The sequence below is a fragment of the Capsella rubella genome, unplaced genomic scaffold (assembly GCF_000375325.1).
Source record: "Capsella rubella cultivar Monte Gargano unplaced genomic scaffold, Caprub1_0 scaffold_1, whole genome shotgun sequence".
NCBI classification, from domain to species: domain Eukaryota; kingdom Viridiplantae; phylum Streptophyta; class Magnoliopsida; order Brassicales; family Brassicaceae; genus Capsella; species Capsella rubella.
The window spans coordinates 18406871-18431708 of NW_006238923.1; the positions used below are offsets into that span (position 1 = coordinate 18406871).

The 24838-nt window shown below is 36.9% G+C and overlaps 8 protein-coding genes and 1 pseudogene across 8 annotated transcripts; 8 read left to right on the top strand and 1 right to left on the bottom strand.

Annotated features, from left to right (window-relative positions):
• Positions 1-599: 599 nt before the first annotated feature.
• Positions 600-1983, top strand: LOC17899879 (caffeoylshikimate esterase). The gene is made up of 3 exons (XM_006305300.2): positions 600-973; positions 1075-1420; positions 1496-1983. Exons 1-3 carry the CDS (start codon positions 661-663, stop codon positions 1806-1808), a joined length of 972 nt encoding a protein of 323 aa, XP_006305362.1. The 5' UTR covers positions 600-660; the 3' UTR covers positions 1809-1983.
• Positions 1984-2964: 981 nt separating this feature from the next.
• LOC111832639 lies at positions 2965-5809 on the top strand. The gene is made up of 3 exons (XM_023790156.1): positions 2965-4382; positions 4470-5447; positions 5529-5809. Exons 1-3 carry the CDS (start codon positions 3207-3209, stop codon positions 5535-5537), a joined length of 2163 nt encoding a protein of 720 aa, XP_023645924.1. The 5' UTR covers positions 2965-3206; the 3' UTR covers positions 5538-5809.
• Positions 5810-6177: 368 nt separating this feature from the next.
• On the top strand, positions 6178-7803 carry LOC17899249 (caffeoylshikimate esterase). Its single transcript, XM_006306132.2, has 3 exons — positions 6178-6584; positions 6791-7136; positions 7294-7803. The coding sequence occupies exons 1-3, from the start codon at positions 6263-6265 to the stop codon at positions 7592-7594; spliced, it is 969 nt and encodes a 322-aa protein (XP_006306194.1). The 5' UTR covers positions 6178-6262; the 3' UTR covers positions 7595-7803.
• Positions 7804-10390: 2587 nt separating this feature from the next.
• Positions 10391-12211, top strand: LOC17897356 (root phototropism protein 3). The gene is made up of 2 exons (XM_006307403.2): positions 10391-11179; positions 11372-12211. The coding sequence occupies exons 1-2, from the start codon at positions 10421-10423 to the stop codon at positions 11981-11983; spliced, it is 1371 nt and encodes a 456-aa protein (XP_006307465.1). The 5' UTR covers positions 10391-10420; the 3' UTR covers positions 11984-12211.
• Positions 12212-13025: 814 nt separating this feature from the next.
• Positions 13026-16532, top strand: LOC17900787. The gene has a single exon (XM_006306152.2). The coding sequence runs from the start codon at positions 13240-13242 to the stop codon at positions 16423-16425; it is 3186 nt and encodes a 1061-aa protein (XP_006306214.1). The 5' UTR covers positions 13026-13239; the 3' UTR covers positions 16426-16532.
• Positions 16533-16608: 76 nt separating this feature from the next.
• Positions 16609-17753, bottom strand: LOC17897627 (2-oxoglutarate-dependent dioxygenase AOP3). The gene is made up of 3 exons (XM_006305359.2): positions 17370-17753; positions 16957-17281; positions 16609-16866 (listed from the first exon to the last, which is right to left on the bottom strand). The coding sequence occupies exons 1-3, from the start codon at positions 17732-17734 to the stop codon at positions 16624-16626; spliced, it is 933 nt and encodes a 310-aa protein (XP_006305421.1). The 5' UTR covers positions 17735-17753; the 3' UTR covers positions 16609-16623.
• Positions 17754-18413: 660 nt separating this feature from the next.
• Positions 18414-20221, top strand: LOC17897905 (probable 2-oxoglutarate-dependent dioxygenase AOP1). The gene is made up of 3 exons (XM_006306158.2): positions 18414-18811; positions 19229-19550; positions 19857-20221. The coding sequence occupies exons 1-3, from the start codon at positions 18429-18431 to the stop codon at positions 20097-20099; spliced, it is 948 nt and encodes a 315-aa protein (XP_006306220.1). The 5' UTR covers positions 18414-18428; the 3' UTR covers positions 20100-20221.
• Positions 20222-20724: 503 nt separating this feature from the next.
• LOC17897911 lies at positions 20725-22052 on the top strand (annotated as a pseudogene).
• A 992-nt stretch (positions 22053-23044) lies between these two features.
• On the top strand, positions 23045-24224 carry LOC17896880 (probable 2-oxoglutarate-dependent dioxygenase AOP1.2). The gene is made up of 4 exons (XM_023789215.1): positions 23045-23427; positions 23501-23626; positions 23726-23837; positions 23922-24224. Exons 1-4 carry the CDS (start codon positions 23045-23047, stop codon positions 24168-24170), a joined length of 870 nt encoding a protein of 289 aa, XP_023644983.1. The 3' UTR covers positions 24171-24224.
• Positions 24225-24838: the final 614 nt, after the last annotated feature.

The following is a 24838-nucleotide window of genomic DNA, read 5'->3' on the forward strand; positions in this document are numbered from 1 at the left end:
AACATTGTGAAATGAATAAATTTATTTGTAGTAGCTAGTATAAATTTATTCAATTAAAAAAACCCAAATAATATTGAGAAATGAAGACAACAAAAAAAAAAAGAACAATAATTGATTTGCTATAACTAAAACAAATTCATACATGATTTTTTTTTTTTTGGATGAATTCGTAGAATGTCTAAAAAGGGATTTTCGATAAACACTAGTGTAAATGTCTAAAATAAAAATTATAAATTTACATATTTATTAAGACATAGATATGTATATATTTTCATCCGTATATACATGTTTTTTGAGAAATATATCTTCCCTTGTTTATATAAATCCTATTATGGTCATACTATACTGTATATATATTTTTAATTAATAGTTGCCTTCAAATGGTTTTGGCTGTCGTAACGGCTAATGTTTAGAACAAATATTACATACCTTATAACTTGATCACTGATATTATACTATTTTAGAGAAGTTTTACCATATATACTTTACCCCAAAAGAAAAAATCACCTTTTACAAAAAGAATATGTATAAATTATATTTTCTTTAAGTTAATTTGGATTAATAGGCTGTATATATATAAAGTACAAAACTCATTAGTGGTAGTAGCTCAACCCCACAAAACCAAACCTAAAGAAAAAAAAAAAAAGAACGATAAAAACGATGAATTCAGCTCCGGCGACGCCACCGCCGTTGAACTATTGGGGAGACATGCCGGAGGAAGAGTTCTACACTTCACAAGGGGTACGTAACACCAAATCTTACTTCGAAACACCCAACGGGAAGCTCTTCACACAGAGCTTTTTACCGTTAGATGGTGAGATCAAAGGGACTGTGTATATGTCTCACGGCTACGGATCCGACACGGGCTGGATGTTCCAGAAGATATGCATGCGTTACTGTTCTTGGGGTTACGCTGTTTTCGCCGCTGATATTCTCGGCCACGGCCGTTCTGATGGCATCCGCGGCTACTTGGGTTTGTTCTCTTACACAACTCTGTTTTGAAATCTTTGTGATGATCAATTTGGTTTTGGTGGTATTAATAAAGTATTGTGTTTTGTTTTGGTGGTTGTTTAGGTGATATGGAGAAAGTTGCAGCAGCATCATTGGCTTTCTTTAAGCATGTTCGTTGTAGTGATCCGTATAAAGATCTTCCGGCTTTTCTCTTTGGTGAGTCTATGGGAGGTCTTGTGACAATTCTCATGTATTTTCAGTCGGAGGCTGATACTTGGACCGGTTTGATCTTTTCGGCTCCTCTATTTGTTATGCCTGAGGATATGAAACCAAGCAAGCCTCACCTCTTCGCATACGGTCTCTTATTTGGGTTGGCTGATACGTGGGCCGCAATGCCCAATAAGAAAATGGTTGGCATGTCTGTCAAGGACCCTGAAAAGCTCAAGATCATCGCATCTAACCCACGAAGGTACTGTAAATTTACTTCTTGGAAGGAAACGTTTACGATATCATTAGCTTGACAGTTAATGTTTTGGTTTGGCAGATACACAGGGGCGCCTAGAGTGGGAACAATGAGAGAGTTACTTAGGAAGACCGAGTACGTTCAGGAGAATTTCGAGAGAGTGACTATTCCGGTGTTTACGGCGCACGGGACATCTGATGGTGTAACATGTCCATCATCGTCCAAGCTACTATATGAAAAGGCATCAAGCGCTGATAAAACATTAAAGTTGTATGAAGGAATGTACCATTCGCTGATTCAAGGAGAGACCGACGAGAATGCTGAGATTGTGTTGAAAGATATGAGAGAATGGATTGATGAAAGGGTTAAGAGGTATGGAACTAAAACTGCTTGAACAAAACCGACAACTATATATTGTGTTACAAGAACATGATCGAAGAGGAACATGTATATTGATGTTATGATCGTTGATATGACTTGTTTGTTGTAATCCAAGAGCATGATTTTTTGTGATGTAATAACAAAAAATCTTATCTATCATTTACTAAATGTTGGATTTAGCCTAGTTATGTTTAATGAGCATGAACACAGAACGTATAAATGACTAAATGTCAGGTAAATTGCTGTGTTATATACAATAACTAATGTCGAAAGAATTTCATCATCACTTCCACATGTTCCCCCGAAAGTTTTATTAATGTCAAAAAAGAAAATGTGAATGGAGGATCAGATGAAAAAGTAAATTTACTACTAATAGAAGGCCTCTCTATCTCAATGTGTCGCCACCATCATCAGACTCTAGGTGCAAGATGCTCTTCTCTTTGTAATCTCTCCCACATTACACACCGTTTGAGAAAATTTTCAACTAAACGACTAGGCGACTAGTTATGAGTTCTCAAATTAAGATCATCGCATCTAACCCGCGTAAGCTACACTATAAAACTTCTCGGAAGCAAACACTAAACAGTTACGAAATTAGACCACCATTATCAATGGCCACTAAAGATGGCTCTTAAGCAAGAGCCATTGATTTTTGTATGTAAATTAAAAACAAAAAATTAATGGGTTTTTTTTTGTCATCTGGTAGTATTAATAAAACTCAAAAGATATATTGTGAAATATAACTTAAGCCAGCGAAAACGAAAAATATCCCCGGAATCTAAAGCTCAAATAAGGAAAACAAAGTCGATAAACGATTAGAAATCCCAAAAACATAAAGCGAAAACAAAAGATAGCAACACAAAGCAGAACCCAAAAAAAACGAACCCGTAATCAAAAGACAAAGACAACTAGACTTAACTATAAGAGAACACATTAGTCTTAAGAAACAAGAAGAAATCTTCTACTGAAACCCCTGAAAAAAAGGTTTATCAAGGATGCCTACAGCCAATCTAAAAATAACATCAACCACGCCCAAAAATAACATCAACCACGTCCTATCAATGGTTTTTATTAAAAGTGGTTATTATTTAATTTTTAAAATAATAGCTATTTTAGTGTTATTTATGATAACTCCCCTATATTTTTGTTAGCATATTAAATACGGGAAAATGGTCATTTAAATACTGAACTAACATGTTTTTGCCAAAACAAATATGAACTCTTTAATAAGCCAAAAAACACACGTACTCGCGTTGACATAGCCACTTAATATATATAAAAGTCAACAAAAAATTGCCATCTAATAAACGTTAATAGACTGTTAGTGTGGAAACGATGTCGTTCTAAAGAGAAGAGAAATTGACCTTTAAACACACTCTCCCCTTCTCATTCTAAAGCCCTAATTACAAGGATGAAGAAGCTAACACCACGTCGACAAAACGAACGAGATGGTGAAAGTGAAGTAGAAAAAGATGTGTTTGAGGCGATTCCTGAAAATGATTGTCTCGTTGTTGAAGATGATGCCGATGATGAGCGTGAATATGACGTTGAAGACGCACAAGAGGAAGATTTGGTACTTGTGGATGAAACTGCAAGTGCAACCCAACTTCTAGAAAACCACTTCGGGGATATTGTGAATATTGACGTAGAGAGTGATGACAGTGGAGACGACATTTGGAACGACGATAAGATACCAGATCCGTTGACGTCAGACGAAGAGGAAGATGAAGAGAGAAGGCAATCTCGTGCAAATCAAGAATCAGAGGAAGAAATTCTAGCATTGGGTAAGACGTTTGGCTGTGCTTCTGATTTTAAGCGGGCACTACTCCAATATTCTCTGAAAACCCGATACGATATTAAGCTCTACATGTCATCACAGAAGAAGCTTGGTGCGATTTGCTCTGACACAGAGTATGATTGCAAGTGGAGAGTTTATTGCTCCTATGAGAAGAGAAAACACAAGATGCAGATTAAGGTTTATGAAAATAAACACATATGTGTAAGGTCTGGTTATTCGAAAATGCTAAAGAGTTCAACAATTGCCGAGTTATTTGAGGAGAGGTTGAGATTGAATCCAAAGTTTACGGCTAAGGAAATGGCTCTTGAGATAAAAAGAGAGTACAACTTGATAGTTACTGACGAACAATGTCGAAAAGCGAAGACCAAACTGATGAGGGAAAGAAGAGCTAGCCATGAAAAACATTTTGCAAGAATTTGGGATTACGAAACCGAGATTCACAAGACAAATAAAGGCACCATCATGGAGATTCAGACTATTCCAGGGCCAAGAACAGGAAGCAAGCAAATGTTTGATCGTATTTATGTTTGCTTTGAAGCACAACGATCTGCTTGGAAGTCAAAATGTAGACCTATCATAGGTCTAGATGGTGCATTTCTGAAGTGGGATATCAAAGGACAGTTGTTAGCTGCAGTAGGAAGAGATGCAGACAACAGAATTGTTCCCATCGCATGGGTTGTTGTGGAGATAGAGAATGATGTGAATTGGGATTGGTTTGTAAATCATCTCAAAAGAGACTTAGGACTTGGTGAGGGAAGAGACTACACTTTCATATCTGATAAGCAAAAGGTAATATGACCGTATCTATTTTAAGGTTTTAGGATGTGAGCTCAGTTTTATGTTTTGATTACTTGTAATGTTTCATTTTCTTTGAAGGGTTTGGTGAAAGCTGTGCATAATCAACTTCCAGAAGCTGAACATAGAATGTGTGCTAGACACATTCTAGGAAATTGGAAGAGAGACAATCATGATATAGAGCTAGAGCGGTTATTCTGGAAAATAGCTAGGAGCTACACCAAAGGAGATTATGCAGATAATTTGGAAGCTTTGAAGAAATACAGTCAAGGAGCTTATGATTCTCTTCTAAAAACCAACCCTCCTGCCTGGTCTCGGGCCTTCTTTAAGGTTGGTTCGTGTTGCAATGATAATTTAAATAATCTGAATGAATCTTTCAATAAGACCATTCGTCAAGCTAGGAAAAAACCCTTACTTGACCTGTTAGAAGATGTTAGAAGACAGTGTATGGTTCGTACTGCTAAGAGGTCGATTATTGCAAATAGGAGAAAGGAAAGGTTCACAAAGAGTGCACATGCTGAGATTGAATCTGCTATAGAGAAGTCTAGAGAATGCATAAGATACATGTCTACGGGTGATAGGCATGAGGTAGAGTTGCACAACTGTTATTATCGTGTGGAAATGAGGCTGAGGACGTGTGGCTGTGGGAAATGGCAGTTGAATGGTATTCCTTGCAATCATGCTGCTTGTGTTATCATTGGCAAAAAAAAGAAGGTTCATGACTATGTTTATGAGTATTTTACAACTCGAAGTTGGCAGCAAACCTATGAGCGTGGTATTGAGCCTGTGGAAGGAATGAAGTTGTGGCCTAGGTTAAATAGATTGCCCGTCTTACCACCACCAAATAGATTAGGCAACCGTGGTAGGCCAAGTAACCACGCTAGGAAAAAAGGAGTTAATGAATCTTCTTCTAACAAGACCAAGATCAAGTTAAGCCGAGAGAAACGTATCGTGACATGCTCAAACTGCAAGGAAGAAGGACACAATAAGTTAGGATGTAAAAACCAGAGTGTTGAGCCTGAAGCTAAAAGACCAAGGGGTCGACCAAGGAAAGAACCGGTTAGTTCACTTTCTTTAAAATCAGTTTTATTTTGAAGTTAGTAATGTTTGTTTAAACTTCCTTTGTTATGTTTTACACAGGAAAGATGATCACAAGTAGAACCTCAAGATGTTTAAACCTTTATGAAGGAAGATTACAACGACAATCACAAGAAACAATTTGTTGCTTTAGACTTTAGTTGCTTTTGGGGAAATGAGTCTGTTATTTTTTACTTCGTAAGACCATTACACAAGTCTCTGTTTTCTTTTGCTTTTGTTGTTTTCTTTTAGTTGCAACAAGTCGCTTTTGTTTTTAATGACATTTCAAGTTTAAACTTTTATGAAGTCTGTATCTCTGTCGATTGCAGGTTTAAAAACCTTTAGAAGGAGAAACCGAGAAAGGAAAAAAAAATGTGAAAGTTCTACATCTTTTAATTTATTGGATGATGTCGTGTTACAAACAAACGCCGTTTAACTTTTATAAGATGGAAAATTATCTTGATTTTTTAATATTTTAAGTGGCTATATCAACGCGAGTACGTGTGTTTTTTGGCTTATTAAGAAGTTCATATTTGTTTTGGCAAAAACACGTAAGTTCAGTATTTAAATGACCATTTTCCCAATTAAATACACAGACTAAATTATAAATTACTCTTTTTAGTAAGTTGTATTTTTTAACTAAAGGTCCCACGCCCCACGGATTTAATATCAAAATAGTGTCGTTATAAAGTATAAAACTCATTTGTAGTAGCTGACTAGCTGTCTCTTATCTTGTCAATTACTTTACCAAACCCCACAAACCAAACCAAAAAAGAAACAGAACAAACATCAAAACGATGCCGTCTGAAGCTCCGGCGACTCCTCTGTCACCACCACCGAACTTTTGGGGAGACATGCCGGAGGAAGAATACTACACTTCACAAGGAGTTCGTAACAGCAAATCGTACTTCGAAACACCAAATGGCAAAATCTTCACTCAGAGCTTTTTACCGTTGGATGGTGAGATCAAAGGGTCGGTGTATATGTCTCACGGTTACGGATCCGACACGAACTGGATGTTCCAGAAGATATGCATGCGTTTCTCTACTTGGGGTTACGCTGTTTTCGCCGCCGATCTTCTTGGTCACGGCCGTTCCGATGGCATCCGCTGCTACATGGGTTCGCTCTATTAACTCTGTTTTGGAATTTTACTTTTCTTCTTTGGGAACTCAAAACTCAAATAATTATAATATGCAAGTCAGAGACTTTAGGAGGAAGAATTGGATTTGTTAATGTTTAGACAAAAACAGAGAGATTACTCTGTTTAGTGTTGCTCAAGATATTTATATGGACCTTTGGTGATTAAAGATTGGATCTTTCTTTAGGTGATATGGAGAAAGTTGCAGCTACATCATTGGCTTTCTTCAAGCATGTTCGTGGCAGTGATCCGTATAAGAATCTTCCGGCTTTTCTCTTTGGTGAGTCGATGGGAGGTCTTCTGACGCTTCTCATGTATTTTCAATCCGAACCTGATACTTGGACCGGATTGATCTTTTCGGCTCCTCTCTTTGTTATCCCGGAGGATATGAAACCAAGCAAGACTCACCTTTTTGCTTACGGTCTCCTCTTTGGTTTGGCTGATACGTGGGCTGCAATGCCGGATAATAAGATGGTTGGGAAGGCTATTAAGGACCCTGAAAAGCTTAAGATCATCGCATCTAACCCGCAAAGGTACACTATAGAACTTCTTGGAAACAAACAATTTTGAAATTAGTAGTTTTGTGATATGATCAGGGTGTCGTCAAGTAGTCAAAAGTTTGAGACTTGTACATTTTATCACCAAACATCAATGTTTGATCAATTAGAAGTTCTGAATTTTGCTTTGCAGGTACACAGGGAAGCCTAGAGTGGGAACAATGAGAGAGTTACTAAGGAAGACCCAATACGTTCAGGAGAATTTCGGGCGTGTAACTATTCCGGTATTCACGGCGCACGGTACAGCGGATGGAGTAACATGTCCCACATCTTCAAAGCTACTATATGAGAAGGCATCGAGCGCTGATAAAACATTGAAGTTGTATGAAGGGATGTACCATTCGCTAATTCAAGGAGAGCCGGACGAGAATGCTGATATGGTATTGAAAGATATGCGAGAGTGGATCGATGAAAGGGTTAAGCGATATGGATGAAAACCGCTTAAAAAAAGCCTACATTTGTGTTACAGAGAACATGAAAAGAAATGAATACTGAAGTTATGATCCATATCGTTGATTTGATTTGTTTTCTTGTTGTATGTTTGTAAATCCAAGAACAAGACTTTTGTGATGTAGCAACTTATATATCATATGGATGATATAATGATCATGGTAAGCAACATAGAGGTAGCATTTTTTGTTAACTTTTGGCTAGTGGTTTTGTTTTATCAAGCTTTGCTTTGCAAAAATCTATAAACTTTGTAACCTTTTTATCCGGTGAAGGAATGAAAACAAAGTCTGTTTTGTCCACACAAAAAAAATGATCACACGGGACCAGACAGTATTGAATTATGTGTAGGCTTCATCTTCAAAAGAGATGATGTTTAAGTTTCTTTTCTTCTGTTTTTATCCACACGTACATTATTGTCCTAGAGAATATACAAGACACGTCCACGTTCCCTACCTTTGTATGATATTATTTTTGGCATTTTTTGAGGAGGGAAAGATTTTGTCTTTCTCTTTATCTCTATCTTCTCCTCAGCCTCTCAATCTTGTCCAACGGTAGGATTATGTCACGAACCAGCCGTTTTGGCCCATCTCATATCTTTTAGGCATGTAAATTATCTCAATGTTTCCATGTTTTTATGAATTTTTAAGTCTTGTACATGTTCTTCCTCCCTTCAACTTGAATCATATTGTGGCGCTCATACAATGTTTTGAATTCTTGGTTTACGTTTTAACAAAGATTTTTACGTTTTCATAATGCATAAAGTCGTTAATCTACAAAAAACTACTTTTTGATTTAAAGACATTTTTGTAAGTAAATATTTTATTAAGTTCAAATGTTTAAGCTATTTTATCATTTAATTTGGCTATTCAAAACTGATAATGTGTCACCACCAAGGCACCAAAGGGTTTAGCGACAATTCAGTTTAGTCTACTAGTTTTGTAAATTAGGTAGAGCGAAACTTTAGTTTTATATGATGGCTTCAACCACCAATATTGTTGAAGTTATTACATGAAAATTAAAGCCACTGAGCTAGCGCTGATCTTACAACACATAGAGAATGCAGCATCCACTGATTCAAAGAGAGAGCCGCCAGATGAGAACGATTATGTTGTGTTGAGAGATATGAGAGACTGGATAGCTAGATGATAGGGTTAACTAAGAAGAATGGATCCAACTAACCTAAATCCGCATCAAACCTACATAAACCTACGTTTGTGTTAAAAGAATATGAATAGATCAATAGACCATGTATATTGATATTATGATCCATGACTTTGTTTTGTTTTTGTGTTGATCCAAGAACAATTTTTACGTAACAACTTACATATATCAAAGATTACAAAAATCCTATTTGTCATTTACAAGATGAAACAAAATAAAAGGTACAATATTTTTGTTAATTTTGGCTCCGAATCTTGCGAATTGCGATGTATGATATTTAATAACACAAACGACAAGGTCATCGTATAATAGTTGCAATATATATAACCATACAATGTTATGTGGTCTTCAACATAAAAATTTAAAGAATCGAAAGATGTTTTAATCTGTCTTTTGTTTGCTTTTTTTTTCCGACTATATTTATATTTTGTATCCACACGTACGTAACTAATTGTCCTAGAAAAATATTAGGGACACGTCCATGTTCCAACGTTTCTACGTTTTCCTTCTCTAAATTTATATATGTATGTTTGCTAAATATGTATTTTTCTTCGATTTAGTAGTACAGAAGATTTTGTCTTTCTCTTTATCACTATCTTCTTCTCAGCCTCTCAATCATGATGTCCAACGGTAGGATTATATCTTCCCAAACGGCTAAATATAATGGCCCATCTCATATCTTTCACACATGTTAATTATTATCTCAATTCGTGTCGTTTGAATATTTGCCTTAAAACGTAGTGTTAAGTGATGTTTAAGGTTTTGACACACTAAATAATAAAACATATAACTTACCCATTTTCCATAAAAACATCATTAACTAATATAAATTCAACCAATAAGAAAATATGATGTAAAATATAATTGATCAAAACATATTAAATACATTAAATTTTTGCATAGGAAATTGGAAACATCACTTATATTGAAACAAACAAAATTGGCTAAAATATTACTTATAATGAAACATAGGGAGTATAAATTAAAGTTTGTGGCTTATTTACATTATATGGAATAGTTGTATAGTATTTTTTTTTTAATCGATTTCATCATTTTTTTAATATTAGTTGTATAGTATTTTAGAAGTTTTCATGGTTTGAGAAAAATGATTCCGCTATATTTATGCATATGTTTTAAAACTAGCTTATCAATCGAGAAAACTAGCTAATTGACATCTTGTAATTGTTTTTGCATAATTTGTTCAGCTAAAAATGTTTCCATTACCATTACGCTTTTCATGTGACATATTTGTTGAAGTCTACTAGTTTATTTTAAGTTGGTTGAGTAAAGCAACTAAGCAAGACACATAGTTTAGGTTACATAATTCCCAAGACTCAAGTCATTTTAAAGTTTGTGTGTTTTCATGCTTTTATAAAAATTTCCCAACGAAATATCTCAATAATTTTTATTTTGGATTTCCGAAATCTAAGTTGATTGTTTTTATAGGAAATGGCAAGAATTTGTTCTTTCCTTTGGAGTTTTACATTTGAGTCATGATGAGACGATGACGTTTCAATGCAAGACTTTTCAAGAAACAGAGCAAACGTTAACAAAATTGCTTACACACTCTATAAAAACTAAAGTACAACTAACCCCACTTTCACAGACACACACACTAAACAACTTCCACCGTGATAAAACCAAAGACAATGGTGGACAAATCATCTTCGCCGGAATCTGTCACCATCTCCACCAAATCTCCGTCAAACCCCACCGGAAATTTAGATTGTTCTTGGTTTGACGATGGTTGCATTCTTGACATTGATTGTTTCGTTAACACCATCGCCGGAATCAAATCCAAAGGTGTTCGTCCCGATCTCATCGGCTCAATCATCGTTCACTACGCTTCCACGTGGCTCCCTGACCTCTCCGACCACGTCATAGACCCCAATGATCCACAGCCGCAGCCGCAACAGCAATCAGAGAGCTTCTCTGTTACTGCGTTTGTGATGAAGAAACGTTTCTTAGTCGAAACACTAATAGGAATCATCCCACCGGAGAAAGATTCCGTTCCTTGTAATTTCCTCCTCCGTCTTCTCAGAACGGCGAGCATGGTCGGAGCAGATTCAAATTACAAGGCAGAGCTCGAGGCCAAGATTTCATGGCAGCTTGACCAAGCTTCCCTCAAGGAGCTAATGATACCTTCGTTTAGTCACACGTGCGGGACGTTGCTTGATGTTGAGCTCGTGACTCGTTTGGTTAAGAAATTCACCGGATTAGACAACGAAGGAGTCAAATCTGGTGCTTCCCTAGTTAAAGTGGCCAAGCTCGTGGACTCTTACTTAGCCGAAGCCGCTTTAGATAGCGACTTAAGCCTCCCGGAGTTCATTACCCTCGCTGAGGCTCTCCCTAACCATGCTCGTGTATGTGAAGATGGGTTATACCGCGCAATCGACACTTATCTCAAGGTAAATGTTAATTAAATGAGCTTCCGACTCAAAACTAATTGAAAATGAGTATATTGACCAATACCACATTTATATTATTTTGTATCCTCTGTTACTTGGGATGTAAGATTCATAAGAGTAAAAAGGTTGAAATCTAGAAGCCTAATTTGTGTTGGATTTGATTCAAATTAAAATTTGGGTTTTATTGTTTAGGCACATCCTAAAGTGACAAAGCAAGAAAGGAAGAGAGTTTGTGGACTAATAGACAGCAAGAAGCTATCAATGGAGGCATCTCTTCACGCTGCACAGAACGATCGTTTACCAGTTAGAAATATTATTCAAGTTCTATTCTCTGAGCAGACAAAGCTAAGTCATCGCAGTCAGAACATTGACTGGAGTGGCTCATCGTTTAGTGGCGCTAGGAGCAGTCCTAACCCTTATGGTTCACACTACTCAGAGTCTGGTCCTACACGGTGCATGTCCAAACGTGAGATAAATGTTCAGCACGCAGAGATAAGAAGACTGAGAGAGGATATGGCAAAACTGAAAAGCGAGTGTGAAGCAATGCAAACGCAGTTACATAAGCTGATTGAGAAGAAAGGTACTTGTACTAGTAGTAGTCATAAAGGGTTTTTTAGGTGGAAGAAGTTGGGATTCAGGAGCGGTTTAAGCGTTAGCGTTGTGGAAAATACAAATGGTGAGCAAGAGTTTGGTGGTAATGGAGAAGGTGAAGAGTTTGAGTATGTGACTCAAACTCCTGGTAATATGAAGACAAAGCTTGTTAAAGGAAGAACACCTTCTAGGTGGAGAAAATCTATGTCTTGAAAATCAGTCTTTTATCGTCTGTAGTTTTAGTTTCTGTTGTTGTTGTCTTGTTGACTTGTTGAGCATTTTATTCGTGAGCCCTTGTTTCTTAATCTAACACTTCGTACATTTTGTATCGATGGCTTGTGGCTCAAGTTTCTAAGTGGTTTTATCTTCTTGTACATCTAGTTTTTCAATTTTCAGACTCTATGGGCCTCATATTTGGTCCCTATATTACAATTTACTATATTACAATTTCCCAATTCAGTGGCTCTATGGGCCTCATATTTGGGCCCAAAATCATCCCTAACTTATTTGTCGTTGAAATAAACCTATAGTTCTTCAAAATTTATATACGTATGCACGAATCATATTGGAGTTAGCTTATGGTTGTGCTTGGACTTGGAACTGGAAACAATAAAGAGTAGAAAAGTTTAGATAGAGTCAAGGTCAATGGGATTGCACTTAAAACATATCCCGTCGAACACGCCTCCTCCATCTTTAGAAGTCAAGTCAACCACTCACTCAATTAATTTTTTTATATTGAACCAACAACAACAACTAAAAATTGGTGATAACAACCATTTATTTTTATTAGATATTAGAATCACTTATTTATTTAAAATTTTGTTAGGCCCTAATTAGCGTCTAACAAAATTAGTCGGTTTTTTTTCTTCGTATTTTAATATATTATGTAAATATACATTTTAAAGTTATAATGTTAAGTTGTTAACCATATTTTAAAATTTATTTCCTGGATGTTAAGAAGCAAATTTAAATATATTAATGCAGTTAGTTAAAAAAAATATCGATTTTCGTAGAAGAATGTTAAAAAGTTTAAACGGCTGAATATAAATTTGTTTTTTTTTTTTAATTATGAGTTGTGGAACATATAAATTTCCCCTAATCTATGAATGCTTTATTTTTTATTTTTAACAATCTAATGCTTAGATATTAAAAAATAATAATACTCCGAAAGAAAATAATTAAAAGAAAATCCGAAAGAAGACTTTTCTTCTCTGTTCACTGTTGTGCTTAATGGCTTTATAACTTCGAGTGTAATCGTCTCTCTCCACACTCTCGATCTGTGAGTCTTCGTCACCAGTGATGTAACTCTTTCACCAAATCGAATATTACAGACAAACACACAAACCTGTTCTCCTTCTCTTTCGTACCCTAAATCAACTGTGTCCTAAAAAACCAATTGTCGCGACTCGCAAGTTCCTGTCTTTATTTGTTTCTCCAGACCAAGGGGTTCTTCTACTAGTCTTGTCAGTATGAAAACGGTAATAAAGCTTCTTCCTTTGATCTTCCTCGCATTAGGGTTCTTCTTTTCTCTTGTAATTGCTTCCTTCTCTGAGATAGAGTCCGCTCCTGTGTTTGAATCGATCGGAGAGTTCAAAGATGAGTCATCCACCCCTAAAATTAGTTACGATCGGATCAATGAAGTTAAGAGAAAGTGCAAATCTGTGTTATCTTCAGCTTCTGAATTGAAAGTCGAAGAACTCTCTATGGCTCCAAGAAAAGCCAAGAAAAAACTCAGCTTTAGATACGGAGATTGGAGTCAAGACTCGGGTGATTCTCCGATTCTACCGTTTGATTCGACGAACACACCTAGAAACTCGTCATCGAAGCCTATGAATCTTGTATCTTTCTCAGTCACAGATCTAGATCTCCCACATCGAACCAAGAAATACGTTGGCGTCAATGGTGTTCTGCTACTCGCGATCACAATGTTTAATGAATTGCCAAGCTTGAGATCTCACGGGATCCGTGAGTTTGAGTTATGGCCGAGTCATACGCAGCTTAAGATCTCGTTTCAAGGGATTTATTTTGAGAATGGTGATGATGAAAGAGTTTTGTGTATGCTTGGTGAAACAATGTTGCCTTCTCGTGATGAATCTGATTCTTCCTCTGATCCATGGAAATGGGTTAAGGAACATGACACACCTCCTCTGTTACAAGATGATCAGATCTTGCTTCTTCTTCGGTTTCCAAAAAGCTTCACATTGACTAAAAGAGTGATTAAAGGAGAGCTTACGAGTCTAAACCAGAAGCCTAGTCTTAAGTTTTTCGACAAGATCCATCTGTCTTCTCAGCTTGGGAAATCTGTTCGATACGATTTCGTCTCTAATGATTTGGTATCAAAGGCTTGTGATCCATATCCTTATAAAAACGATACCTTTACGAGTTCTGGAAGTGGTATCAATGTCTACAAAGGGAAAGGATTCTGTGATCTTCTACAAAGAGTTGCTAACCGCTCGCCTCTCACAGTTGTACCTAACTGGAAATGCAACGGCACAGATGAGTACTGCAGCAAATTGGGTCCGTTTGCTTCTGATGGAGATATTAAATTAACGGATGGTAGCTTTAAAGATGTCAAGTTGTATATGCAAAATATACATTGCGAGGAAACCGCAGCTCGGTCTGAAACCGATGCTGTTACTAAAGTCTCAGCGGTATTTCGTGCTGTTCACCCGAGTGAGAATCTTTACATTTCAGGTATGAGGTCAGGGTTAACCAATATGACGGTTACAGCTGAAGGGATGTGGAAACCTTCTAGCGGGCAGTTATGTATGGTTGGGTGCAGGCGTGGTCAGGTCGATGGCTGTAACGCTCGTGTCTGTTTGTATATTCCAACTACCTTTTCGATAAGGCAGCGAAGTATACTCGTTGGGACGTTCTCATGCCTAAATACCGAAAAGAATTTGACACCGTCTTTTTTCCCTCTATCGTTTGAGAAGCTTGTGGAGCCTATGGATATGCAGAATTACTTTCAGTCATCGGTTTCGCACCCGTTTTATAGTTACTCGAAGTTAGATGAAGCTGGTGCCATTCTTGAGAGAAACCAAGAGTTCTCATTTGGAACTATAATCAAGAAGTCGGTAATGTGGTTTCCGAAGTTAGAAGATTCTTATGATTTGCTTTCAAGCCTTTCTCTTCTAGCTGAGGACTTGACTTTCCATACCCCTGCATTTACCGACAAGCGGGCCTCGGGAACTAATTTTGGCATGGATGTACTCTCGCTCGGTCCTTTATTCGGGCTTTTCTGGCGTACGACGAATGTTTCTATTGCGGATCAGACAACTACTACACCTTACCGCACAAAAGCTGAATACACTGAGAAACAGCTTCTTCTGAATGTGTCAGCTCAAATCTCACTTACAGGGGAAAATTTTGGTAACTTCTCTGTTCTTTATTTGGAAGGTCTTTACGATGAGCATGTTGGGAGAATGTATCTAGTCGGATGCAGAGATGTGAGAGCTTCGTGGAATATCTTGTTCGAGAGTGCTGATCTTGAAGCTGGGCTGGATTGTTTGATCGACGTGGTGGTTTCTTATCCACCCATCAAATCACGTTGGTTGGCTGATCCAACGGCTAAGGTTTCTATATCCAGCACAAGACCTGAAGATGATCCTCTCTATTTTAAACCGGTGAAGCTCAAAACAACTCCTATCTTTTACAGAAGGCAACGTGAAGACATACTTTCTCGTGCAGGCGTTGAAGGGATCCTCAGGGTTCTCACCCTTACATTCTCCATCGGTTGCATCACGAGCCAGCTTTTGTACGTCAGTAGCAATACCGACTCACTTCCTTTCGTTTCGCTTGTGATGCTAGGAGTTCAAGCTCTCGGGTATAGCTTGCCGTTGATCACTGGAGCTGAGGCTCTCTTTAAAAGAAAAGCAGCTTCAGCAACAACATACGAAACACCTTCATTTGATCTACAGAAGAGTCAATGGTTCAATGTGATTGATTACACTGTGAAGCTCCTCGTGATGGTCTGCTTCCTACTAACTCTAAGGCTTTGTCAGAAAGTGTGGAAGTCTCGTGCCAGATTGCTCACTCGAACACCTCAAGAACCGCATAAAGTCCCAAGTGATCGCTGTGTGCTTCTCATTGCCTTGATATTACACGCAATAGGATACATACTCGCTCTGATTCTACATCCCGCAAGAACAGAGAGATTAGTTTATGGAGGTTATGCACCTGCTGCTTCAAATTGGTGGCAAACCAAAACAGAGGAGTATATTGGTTTGGTTCAAGATTTCTTCTTGCTCCCTCAGGTGATTGCTAATGCTATGTGGCAGATTGATACCCAGCAGTCACTAAGGAAGCTATATTACTTCGGAATCACTCTTGTCAGACTTTTCCCGCACGCCTATGACTACATCGTTGGATCTGTTCCTGATCCTTACTTCATCGGAGAAGAACACGAGTTTGTTAATCCGAATTTCGACTTCTTCTCTAAGTTTGGGGATATCGCGATACCTGTTACCGCTATTCTTCTTGCTGTCATTGTGTTTGTTCAGCAGAGATGGGACTATGACAAGCTTTCCCAAGCTTTAAGCGTTGGACGGTTTAGGATTCTCCCTTCTCGTTCTGTTAAATATGAGAGAGTAATGTCCGAATCCGAAATGGTTTCTAGAGTCCGTGTCAATGGAAATCACAGTGATGAAGAATGATTTTTTCTAGATTTTGTGTATTAGTTGATGTATGATTACAACACACCGAGAAATGGATGTGTCCTTCTTGTGACCTACCGTGCAAGTATATATGTTTTCTAGAGCAAGGTTACACTTATTTCTTTCTCATTTAAGATTATTACATTTCACAATATGAAACTGTAGATAGTGGATACACACATACATAACAGAAGCGATTCAAATACCACAGTAGGCTTTGATGGGACACTCTGATTTGTAACCTGTGTCTGTACGGTAGAAACTAAGAAGACCGAGATGATCAAATGGCTTATACATGAGAGGATGTTGATGATCAATAAGCTCTTCTGGTACTTGAAGAGTGCCATTGTTGAATGCAAACATCGCAAGAGAGTATCTGTCTGTTTTACCGCTCACTAGAACTTGGTGTCGTGGAGACCAAACCCTATCGTTGCTCCATGCCTAAAGGTATATACATTACACTTAAATTAGTTCAATTTATGCTTGTATGAATTAACCGATTGTAATACTGTATTATAACCTAACTTTTACCCTAAGTGCATCGCCTGCGAACACCATGAAGAGTGAAGGTGATGATAGATTGATATTGACTCGCTCTCCTTCTCTAGTTTCCAATTCAAGCCCATTGACTTGGTCCTGGTGAAGTATTGTTGTGAAGCTCTTGTCTGTATGTGTAACAAATCCTAAAGTAGGTTTTTCATTGTTTGGTGCACAATTCTTCAGCACGCGGAGAAGGTAAGTGGTTGATTCGATATATGGATCGTAGTACTTCTCGACATTATAGCTCTCGAAAACCATCTGAACCACCATTTGATCAAGCTTGGCTGCAAACTCCGCATACTTATGCAAACATTCACTAACACAAACAAAGCAAAGTTGAAAGTTTAGATATCAGAAAACAATAGGTGAGGATTCTAAAATGGACCGGCTCCTTTATTGCATACCTAAAATGTTCATTTCCTTGCGGCCACATCAAACCTGTGAAGCTTCTGGTTTCTTTTAAAGAAGTGGCATTGTCAATGCCAAGACTTTCATGAAGAGGAAGAGCTGGAATCTGACCAACGTAGCCGCTCAAGGGCTTATCGTATTTGTTCTTCATTTTGGTCTGAGTCGGAAGATCAAACAAGTCGACCAAAGAACCAAACACTTGATCAAGAAGATCTAGCGGAGTCTTGTTTTGAAGATCTATGATGAAACATCCATATTCTTCAAGTGCTTGTCTGATGTTCTTACTTGTTGTTTCCCAATATTGTGTGCCTTGTTTCAAATCTTCTCTTGAGAAATCTAAGGTGGGAATTTTACAAGACATTTTGTTTGCTAATTTTGTATTTTCAAGATTTTGATGGGCTTTTTGTTGGATCATATCTTATGTTTATATATAATCTCATACTATTGTGGATGGAAATATTCTCTGAGATAAAAATGGATTTTAGGTGATCATTAGAAGACAAATCTTGAAGGTATCTTTACTTCTTAGGTTTCAATTATTCGTTTTAGAATGAAAACAAAATATTTGTATAGTAATATTACTACTAGTCATCAGTTCTATGGACCACACCACACTATACATTTTCAATACTAGTCATTGAAACTTTTGGACCACAATATAAACTATGTTATCGAATAAGGAGACTGCATTTTCGATTTGAGTTTCTCTAATACATGCTAAGAAAGAAAAAAAAAAAACGTAATATACAATTGAATATGGTTTTGGTTCTTAATCATACTTTAGCTTCTCAAAGAAAGATTACCATTCTATATTGATATTGTTATATATAACTTTTTTTTTGGTTTATTTTATATTAGATCTGAACGCCTTATAAATTTACAATATAAAACCCAGATGTCAAACAAAAAGTATACAATAAATAAACTCATTACTGATGACTGATGTCAAACAAAAAATTTTATAAACTCATTTATATATGTAACAAATTCTCTATAAATAACAAGTGATTTTAACAAACACAAGAAAGGTCAAACGAAAAATAAAGTATCCAAATATGGAATCAATCTTGAAGACTACTAGTAAGGTTCCCATTCTTGATTTCACGAGCCAGCAAGACTTGAAGCCAAACACGTCTGCGTGGCGTTCCATTTCCAGAGAGGCTTGTGAAGCTTTGGAGGAATACGGCTGTTTCGTGGCGGTTTACGATGGAGTAACGCAGAAACTAGAAGATAACGTCTTTGCCGCTGCTAAGGATCTGTTCCATCTCCCAACCGAGACTAAGATGAAGAACGTAAACGAGAAGCCTTACCACGGCTACGTTGGTCAAATGCCTATAATCCCTCTTCACGAAGGCCTTGGAATTGATTATGTTACCAACAAAGAAGATGCTCAGAGATTCACTAATCTCATGTGGCCTCAAGGAAACGATCAGTTTTGGTATGTCTCAACTCGATTTTATATTTAGTTTTTACGTCAAATGAGAAGCCAAATACTTTTACAACTTCATGAAACCCAAAAAAAAAGAAACAAAAAAACTTAAACCACTTTATGTTACGAATTTTACATTTGCAATAAGTTAGCACGGAACCTAAAGTAATATAATAAGAGATATGTACCAATGAACTTATCGCCAATTAGTTTTGAGTTAAAAACCATATTTCGCACACTTTAAGCCTTTTTCCATTCAAATTTTGACATTCTCTCATTTGGATAGATCAAACTAGCTTAAAGTTTTAGATAGATTGATATACTTTAGGTTCCTATATGGTTTGGGTCGGAAAATGCATTGGGTTCATGTTGACTGTTTTCCCCTTTAACTTTTTAGTTATCATTTGCTTGATTATACTATTGCAGCAAAACTATACATAGTTTCTCAAACGCAGTTGCGGAACTAGACAAGCTAGTGGTGAGGATGATATTCGAGAACTACGGTGTTGAGAAACACTACGAATCGCACGTCGGATCAAAGACTTACCTACTCAAGTTCCTCATGTATTTGGCTCCACCAGAGTCTATCTCAATGCCAGCTTTTCCTCAGCACACAGACAAGACCTTCTTAACGATACTTCACCAAAACGATGTAAATGGTTTAGAGGTGAAATCAAAAGACGGTGAATGGATCTCCCTTCAACTCCCACTCAAGTCATACGTCGTCATGGCCGGTGACATCTCTATGGTAACTCAAATGAAATATATATCATTTAGGTTTCGTTTTTTTTTTAATGAATTTTCATTACATTTAACATAAGTAAAATTTATTTGTTAACCGTACAAATAAAACAGTATTTAACCACTTTTTCTATATATTGCAAAAAAACGTTTTTCTATACAAACGTAAACTCATAAAACTGCTTGCATGCGGTTAAATAGTTAAGGCCTTGGTTAAACAAATGGTTTTGAATTAGAAATCCATTAACTTTTACCTGAATTTTTATTTATCTATTTATGATGTAAAGCTTTCCATGGATGTATATATGGCTAGGGTTGGAGCAATGACAGGATACGTTCTTGTGTACATAGAGTGACAATGGAAGGAGACAAGGTGAGGTACAGTATTGGTCTTTTCTCGTTCCTTACGGGATTGGTTTCGATCCCTGAGGAGCTTGTGGATGACGAACATCCTCTTATGTATAAGCCATTCGACAACATCGCTCTCATAAACTTCTTTGCAACCAAAGAAGGCCGTGAAACGAATTCCACTCTCAAAGCATATTGTGGTGTCTAAAAAGCATATGTGTAATGTAATGATCAAAGTGATATAGATCTTTTACAATTATGAATGTTATAATCTCATTGATCAAAGTGATAATGTTTTATAATTAATCTGATTGGATCTCTACTTACAAAGTTTCATTTTTTTTAAATTAAGATTTACAGTATTATGGACTTCCAACTCAAAATCAATGGGCAATGAGTATCCATTATATATTTACTTAGACCACCAATACTGGTGACTTTAACTCCCATCACATTTTCCAATATGTGATCTTTCACCACAATTTTTAATAAGGTAAGATAGAAAGTTCAAATCATTGGAAAATGATTTGATCCAATGAAGAAGTTGTATACTACACGGCTACAACAATAAGAGTGTGACATTACTGGTTTTATGAGAGAGTGTGGTCAGTTGTCAATTATCAAAAACCACAAAAATCTATAATGTAATCTAGAAATTAAGATAATATATATTATCTAAAGAGATCAAGCTAATTGATCCAATCAAACCTTTCTAAATTTGTATATAACTACAACACTAAGAGTACGAAATTACGATTTTCCTACATCACAAAGATAGTTGTCAGAAACCATGTAAAATATATGATATGGTCTCGGAATTATGGTTATATCTTTGAAAAATCAAAATCACTAGTGGTCTTCGAAAGCTTATATAAGAACACATAGAGAGACATCTAAAATCAAGACAAGTCTCTTTAAAAGAGAAAATGGTGAGTTTGGAAACCCCTCTTGATCTTCAGCTCCCGGTCATCGATTTTCGAGACCTAAAACCCGGGACTGTCGAATGGGATTCGGTGAGAGGCGATGTCCGGAAAGCTTTAGTAGAGTACGGATGCTTCGAGGCCTTGTTCAATAAAGTCCCTGTCGAACTTCGAAAGGCGGTTTTCAATGCTTCTAATGAGGTTTTCCAACTACCTTTAGAAACCAAACAGAGAGTTGTGTCAAAGGATATGTAGGTCAGATTCCAACGTTACCTTTGTTTGAAGTCATGGGAGTTGATTATGCAGAAAATGCGGATACAGTCAATGCCTTCACTCATAGGCTGTGGCCTCAAGGCAACAGCAGTTTCAGGTTTTTCTCATTTTGGTTTTATAAATTTCGGAGTTTGAAATGTAGATCAAACTCTAAAATTGCTCTGTTTCTGCAGCGAGGCGGTTATGTCATTCGCGGAAAAAGTATCAGAACTGGACTTCATGACACGAAGAATGATAATGGAGAGTTTCGGGCTCGATGAAAGCTACATAAAGAAACATCTGAAGTCGACGAAATGTCTCGTTCGGTTGATGAAATACCAAGGAGTTGAAGAAACAGAGGAGGAGTTAGGGATGGAGCCTCATACAGACAGAAACATGCTCACCATACTATGCCAGAACGATGTCAAAGACGGGATCGAGGTGAAAACTAAAGACGATAAGCATTGGATCAAAGCCAATCCTTCTCAAGATTCTTCATTCATCGTTCTTGGCGGAGCCATGCTACACGTAAGTTTCAAGCCAGACTACTTCTATTAAAGACACACTAGTTTCTGTGATGTTTACAGCGTAAAACATGTTTTCAGGTTCTTTTGAATGGTCGGGTGCTTACCGGTGTTCACCGAGTAATGAGGATGGGAACGAACACGAGATTCTCGGCTGGATTGTTCTCTGTTCCAAAAACAGAGGATTTGATATATGCACCGGAAGAAATGGTTGACGCGGAGCATCCTCGCTTGTATAAGCCAGTTAATTTTGAGGCATACTTCCAATATACCACTGAGGGGACTGGAAGGAGAGATCTATGTGCTCCTAGGACTTACTGTGGCCTTTGATGATATACAAATTAAACGTCTTTCCCCAAATATAATAATAAGAATAAACTTGTTTGACCTGCTTTGTTTAAGTTTCCATGTAAACTCATCTCCATCCAAATTAATAAAGATAAATTTTCATTGGTGAAGGTTAAAGTTTTTGAGATCACATATAATAATGTTTTTTTTTTTTTGTGATATTTGCTTCTCATGTTTGAGTTATATACAAGTTGCAGAGATAGACGGTGTGGGATGTCAAAATAAAAAATAAAAAATTGACGGTGTGGAGTTGATTGTTGAATCCAAATTTTATTTTCCGTAGGACAGCAAAGTATATAGATTTGAGGTAGATTACTCTGTTCTGAACTTCTCATACCTTATTCTACAGTTTCTAAAGAATGACCATTCTTGTTGCTCTGTTTTGAATCCTAACTCTGTTTGTTTCTAACCAGAACTAGTCTTGTTTGCTTGATTTTTTTTTTTTTTGTCGGGAAACTGTTCACGGTTTCTCAAACGTAGTTTCGGAATTGATCCGGCTTTTGGTGGAGGATTACATTCAAGAAGTGCCGTATGAATAAATACTAGTTATGAGTCATCCATTTGTAAAGAATGGGTATTTAAGAGAAAAATCGATGAACTTCCTTAATCTATTACAGTGGATTCTGGAATTTTGAATGTGATGCAACGTTATCTAAAAGCTTATTATGGTTCAGAATGCTAACTGATTTGTTTCTACTCTCTCTATTTGTGTGTTCATGGTTATTAAATAAATCCTATGGCCAACTTGGCACTTAAAGCAAAAATATTCAGATTGTACTTGTAATGTAACCTATGTATTATACTATAGTCTAGAGACTTGTTCAAAACTTCTAACAGACTTCATATATATATTAGGAAAACATGCATGATGCATCCAAGTAAAAGTCGTTATATAATGTACAAAAGTAACAAATGTATAATTAATAAGACCGCCAAGTTAGGGTCTTTTTGTATTAGTTGTACACTTGTACTAGTGTTTCCCGAAAATAAAATTACAATAAGACTTTGAACTTTAAGGTCTTACTAACTAATAATGCTTAAGATGCGACCTTACTAGCCTTCAAAGGCTCATATATGAATACAAAGAAAATAGGTTTTGAGAGACAATAATGATGAGTTTGGAAACCAGTCTTGCTCTTCAGCTCCCGGTCATTGATTTCACGAGCCAAGACCTAAAACCGGGAACTTTCGAGTGGGATTTGGTGAGAGACAATGTCCGAAGAGCTCTAGAAGAGTATGGATGCTTTGAGGCCTTGTTCGATAAAGTCCCTGTCAAACATAGAAAGGCAGTTTTCGATGTCTCTGAAGAGTTTTTCCAACTATCTTTAGAGACGAAAGAGAGAGTTGTTTCAGAGATTAAGTACAAAGGTTACGTGGGTCAGAATCCAACAAATCCTCTCTACGAGGGTGTGGGCATCGAGTTTTCAGACAATACCGAGAAAGTTGATGCTTTTACGCAGAAGCTTTGGCCCAAAGGAAACATCAGCTTCAGGTTTAAGATCTTGACTTATTTATATGTTGTAGTATTGAACAAATCCAACCCTAAAAATGCTCTGTTTTTGCAGCGAGACGGTTCTATCATTCACTGAGCAGGTATCCGAACTAGATTTTGTGACCCGGAGAATGATAATGGAGAGTTTCTGGCTTGAAGAAAAGTACATACAAGAACATCTGAATTCCACAAAATGTCTCATGCGCATGATGAAATACAAAGGAGTTGAAGACACTGGAGAGGAGGAGTTAGGCATGGAGGCTCATACAGACAGAAACATGCTTACAATACTTTGTCAAAACAGTGTAGCAGACGGAATAGAAGTGAAAACAAAAGACGATAAGCATTGGATCAAAGCCAATGCTTCCCAGGATTCTTCATTCATTGTTCTTGGCGGATCTATGCTACATGTAAGTTTAGCTCTCTCAGGATGTAAGCAAGGTTTTAAAATTACCTATGACAATGAAAACAGAGGATTTTTTAAATGTTTTCAGGTACTGCTGAACGGTCGGGTGTTATCACCGGTTCACCGTGTGACGAGGATTGGAACAAACACAAGTTACTCGGCTGGACTTTTTGCTGTTCCCAAAACAGAGGATTTGATATATGCACCAGAAAAGGTGGTTGACGTCGACCATCCTCGTCTCTTTAAACCCGTTGATTTCGAAGGATACTTTCAGTTCACCACTGAGGAATCTGGAAGAAGAGATTCGAAGGCTCTCATGACTTATTGTGGCCTCTGAGGAAGAAACAAGCCAAAATGTGTGTACCAAAAAGGAAACCAATCTACATTCAAAATAAAGAACATATATCTTTTTCTTTATTTGTGTTCGTCTTGATGTTTTTGTTCTTCATTTGTGTGTGCATGTGATGTAATATATGTATATTTTACATTTTCAGAGAAAACAAGACATCTGAAACAAACAAGACATGTTTGATGAGTTTGGAAGCAGGTCATTATCTTTATCTTCGAGTCATTTACTTCCCGAGTCCAAATCAAAGGTCGAACAAATCATCTGTACGAGGATGTAATGTATCTATCTGTATTAAACTATACACTTAATTCTTATAGAACATTATTTTCATGAAATTAAGGGACAAACAAATCTAAACATTAAAAGATTCGATCCTATCAAACTGTTTTGAGATTGTATATTATATCCACAAGAATTTTTTTTAAAAATGTGTGGTCGTCCTATAGTACATACAACAACTTGTCATTACATGAAATTAGATTATCTCTTGATATAACTCACATACATAATTAAGGGGATGTATTGAATCCGATGATTTGAGTTTTAATGAGTTCTTATATGATTTTGATGATTTCAGAGAAGTTGTTGTGAGTTATTGTAAAATCTTTTTAAAACCATGAGAACTGAAACAGAACAAGCTAAAAAGAACAAGTTTG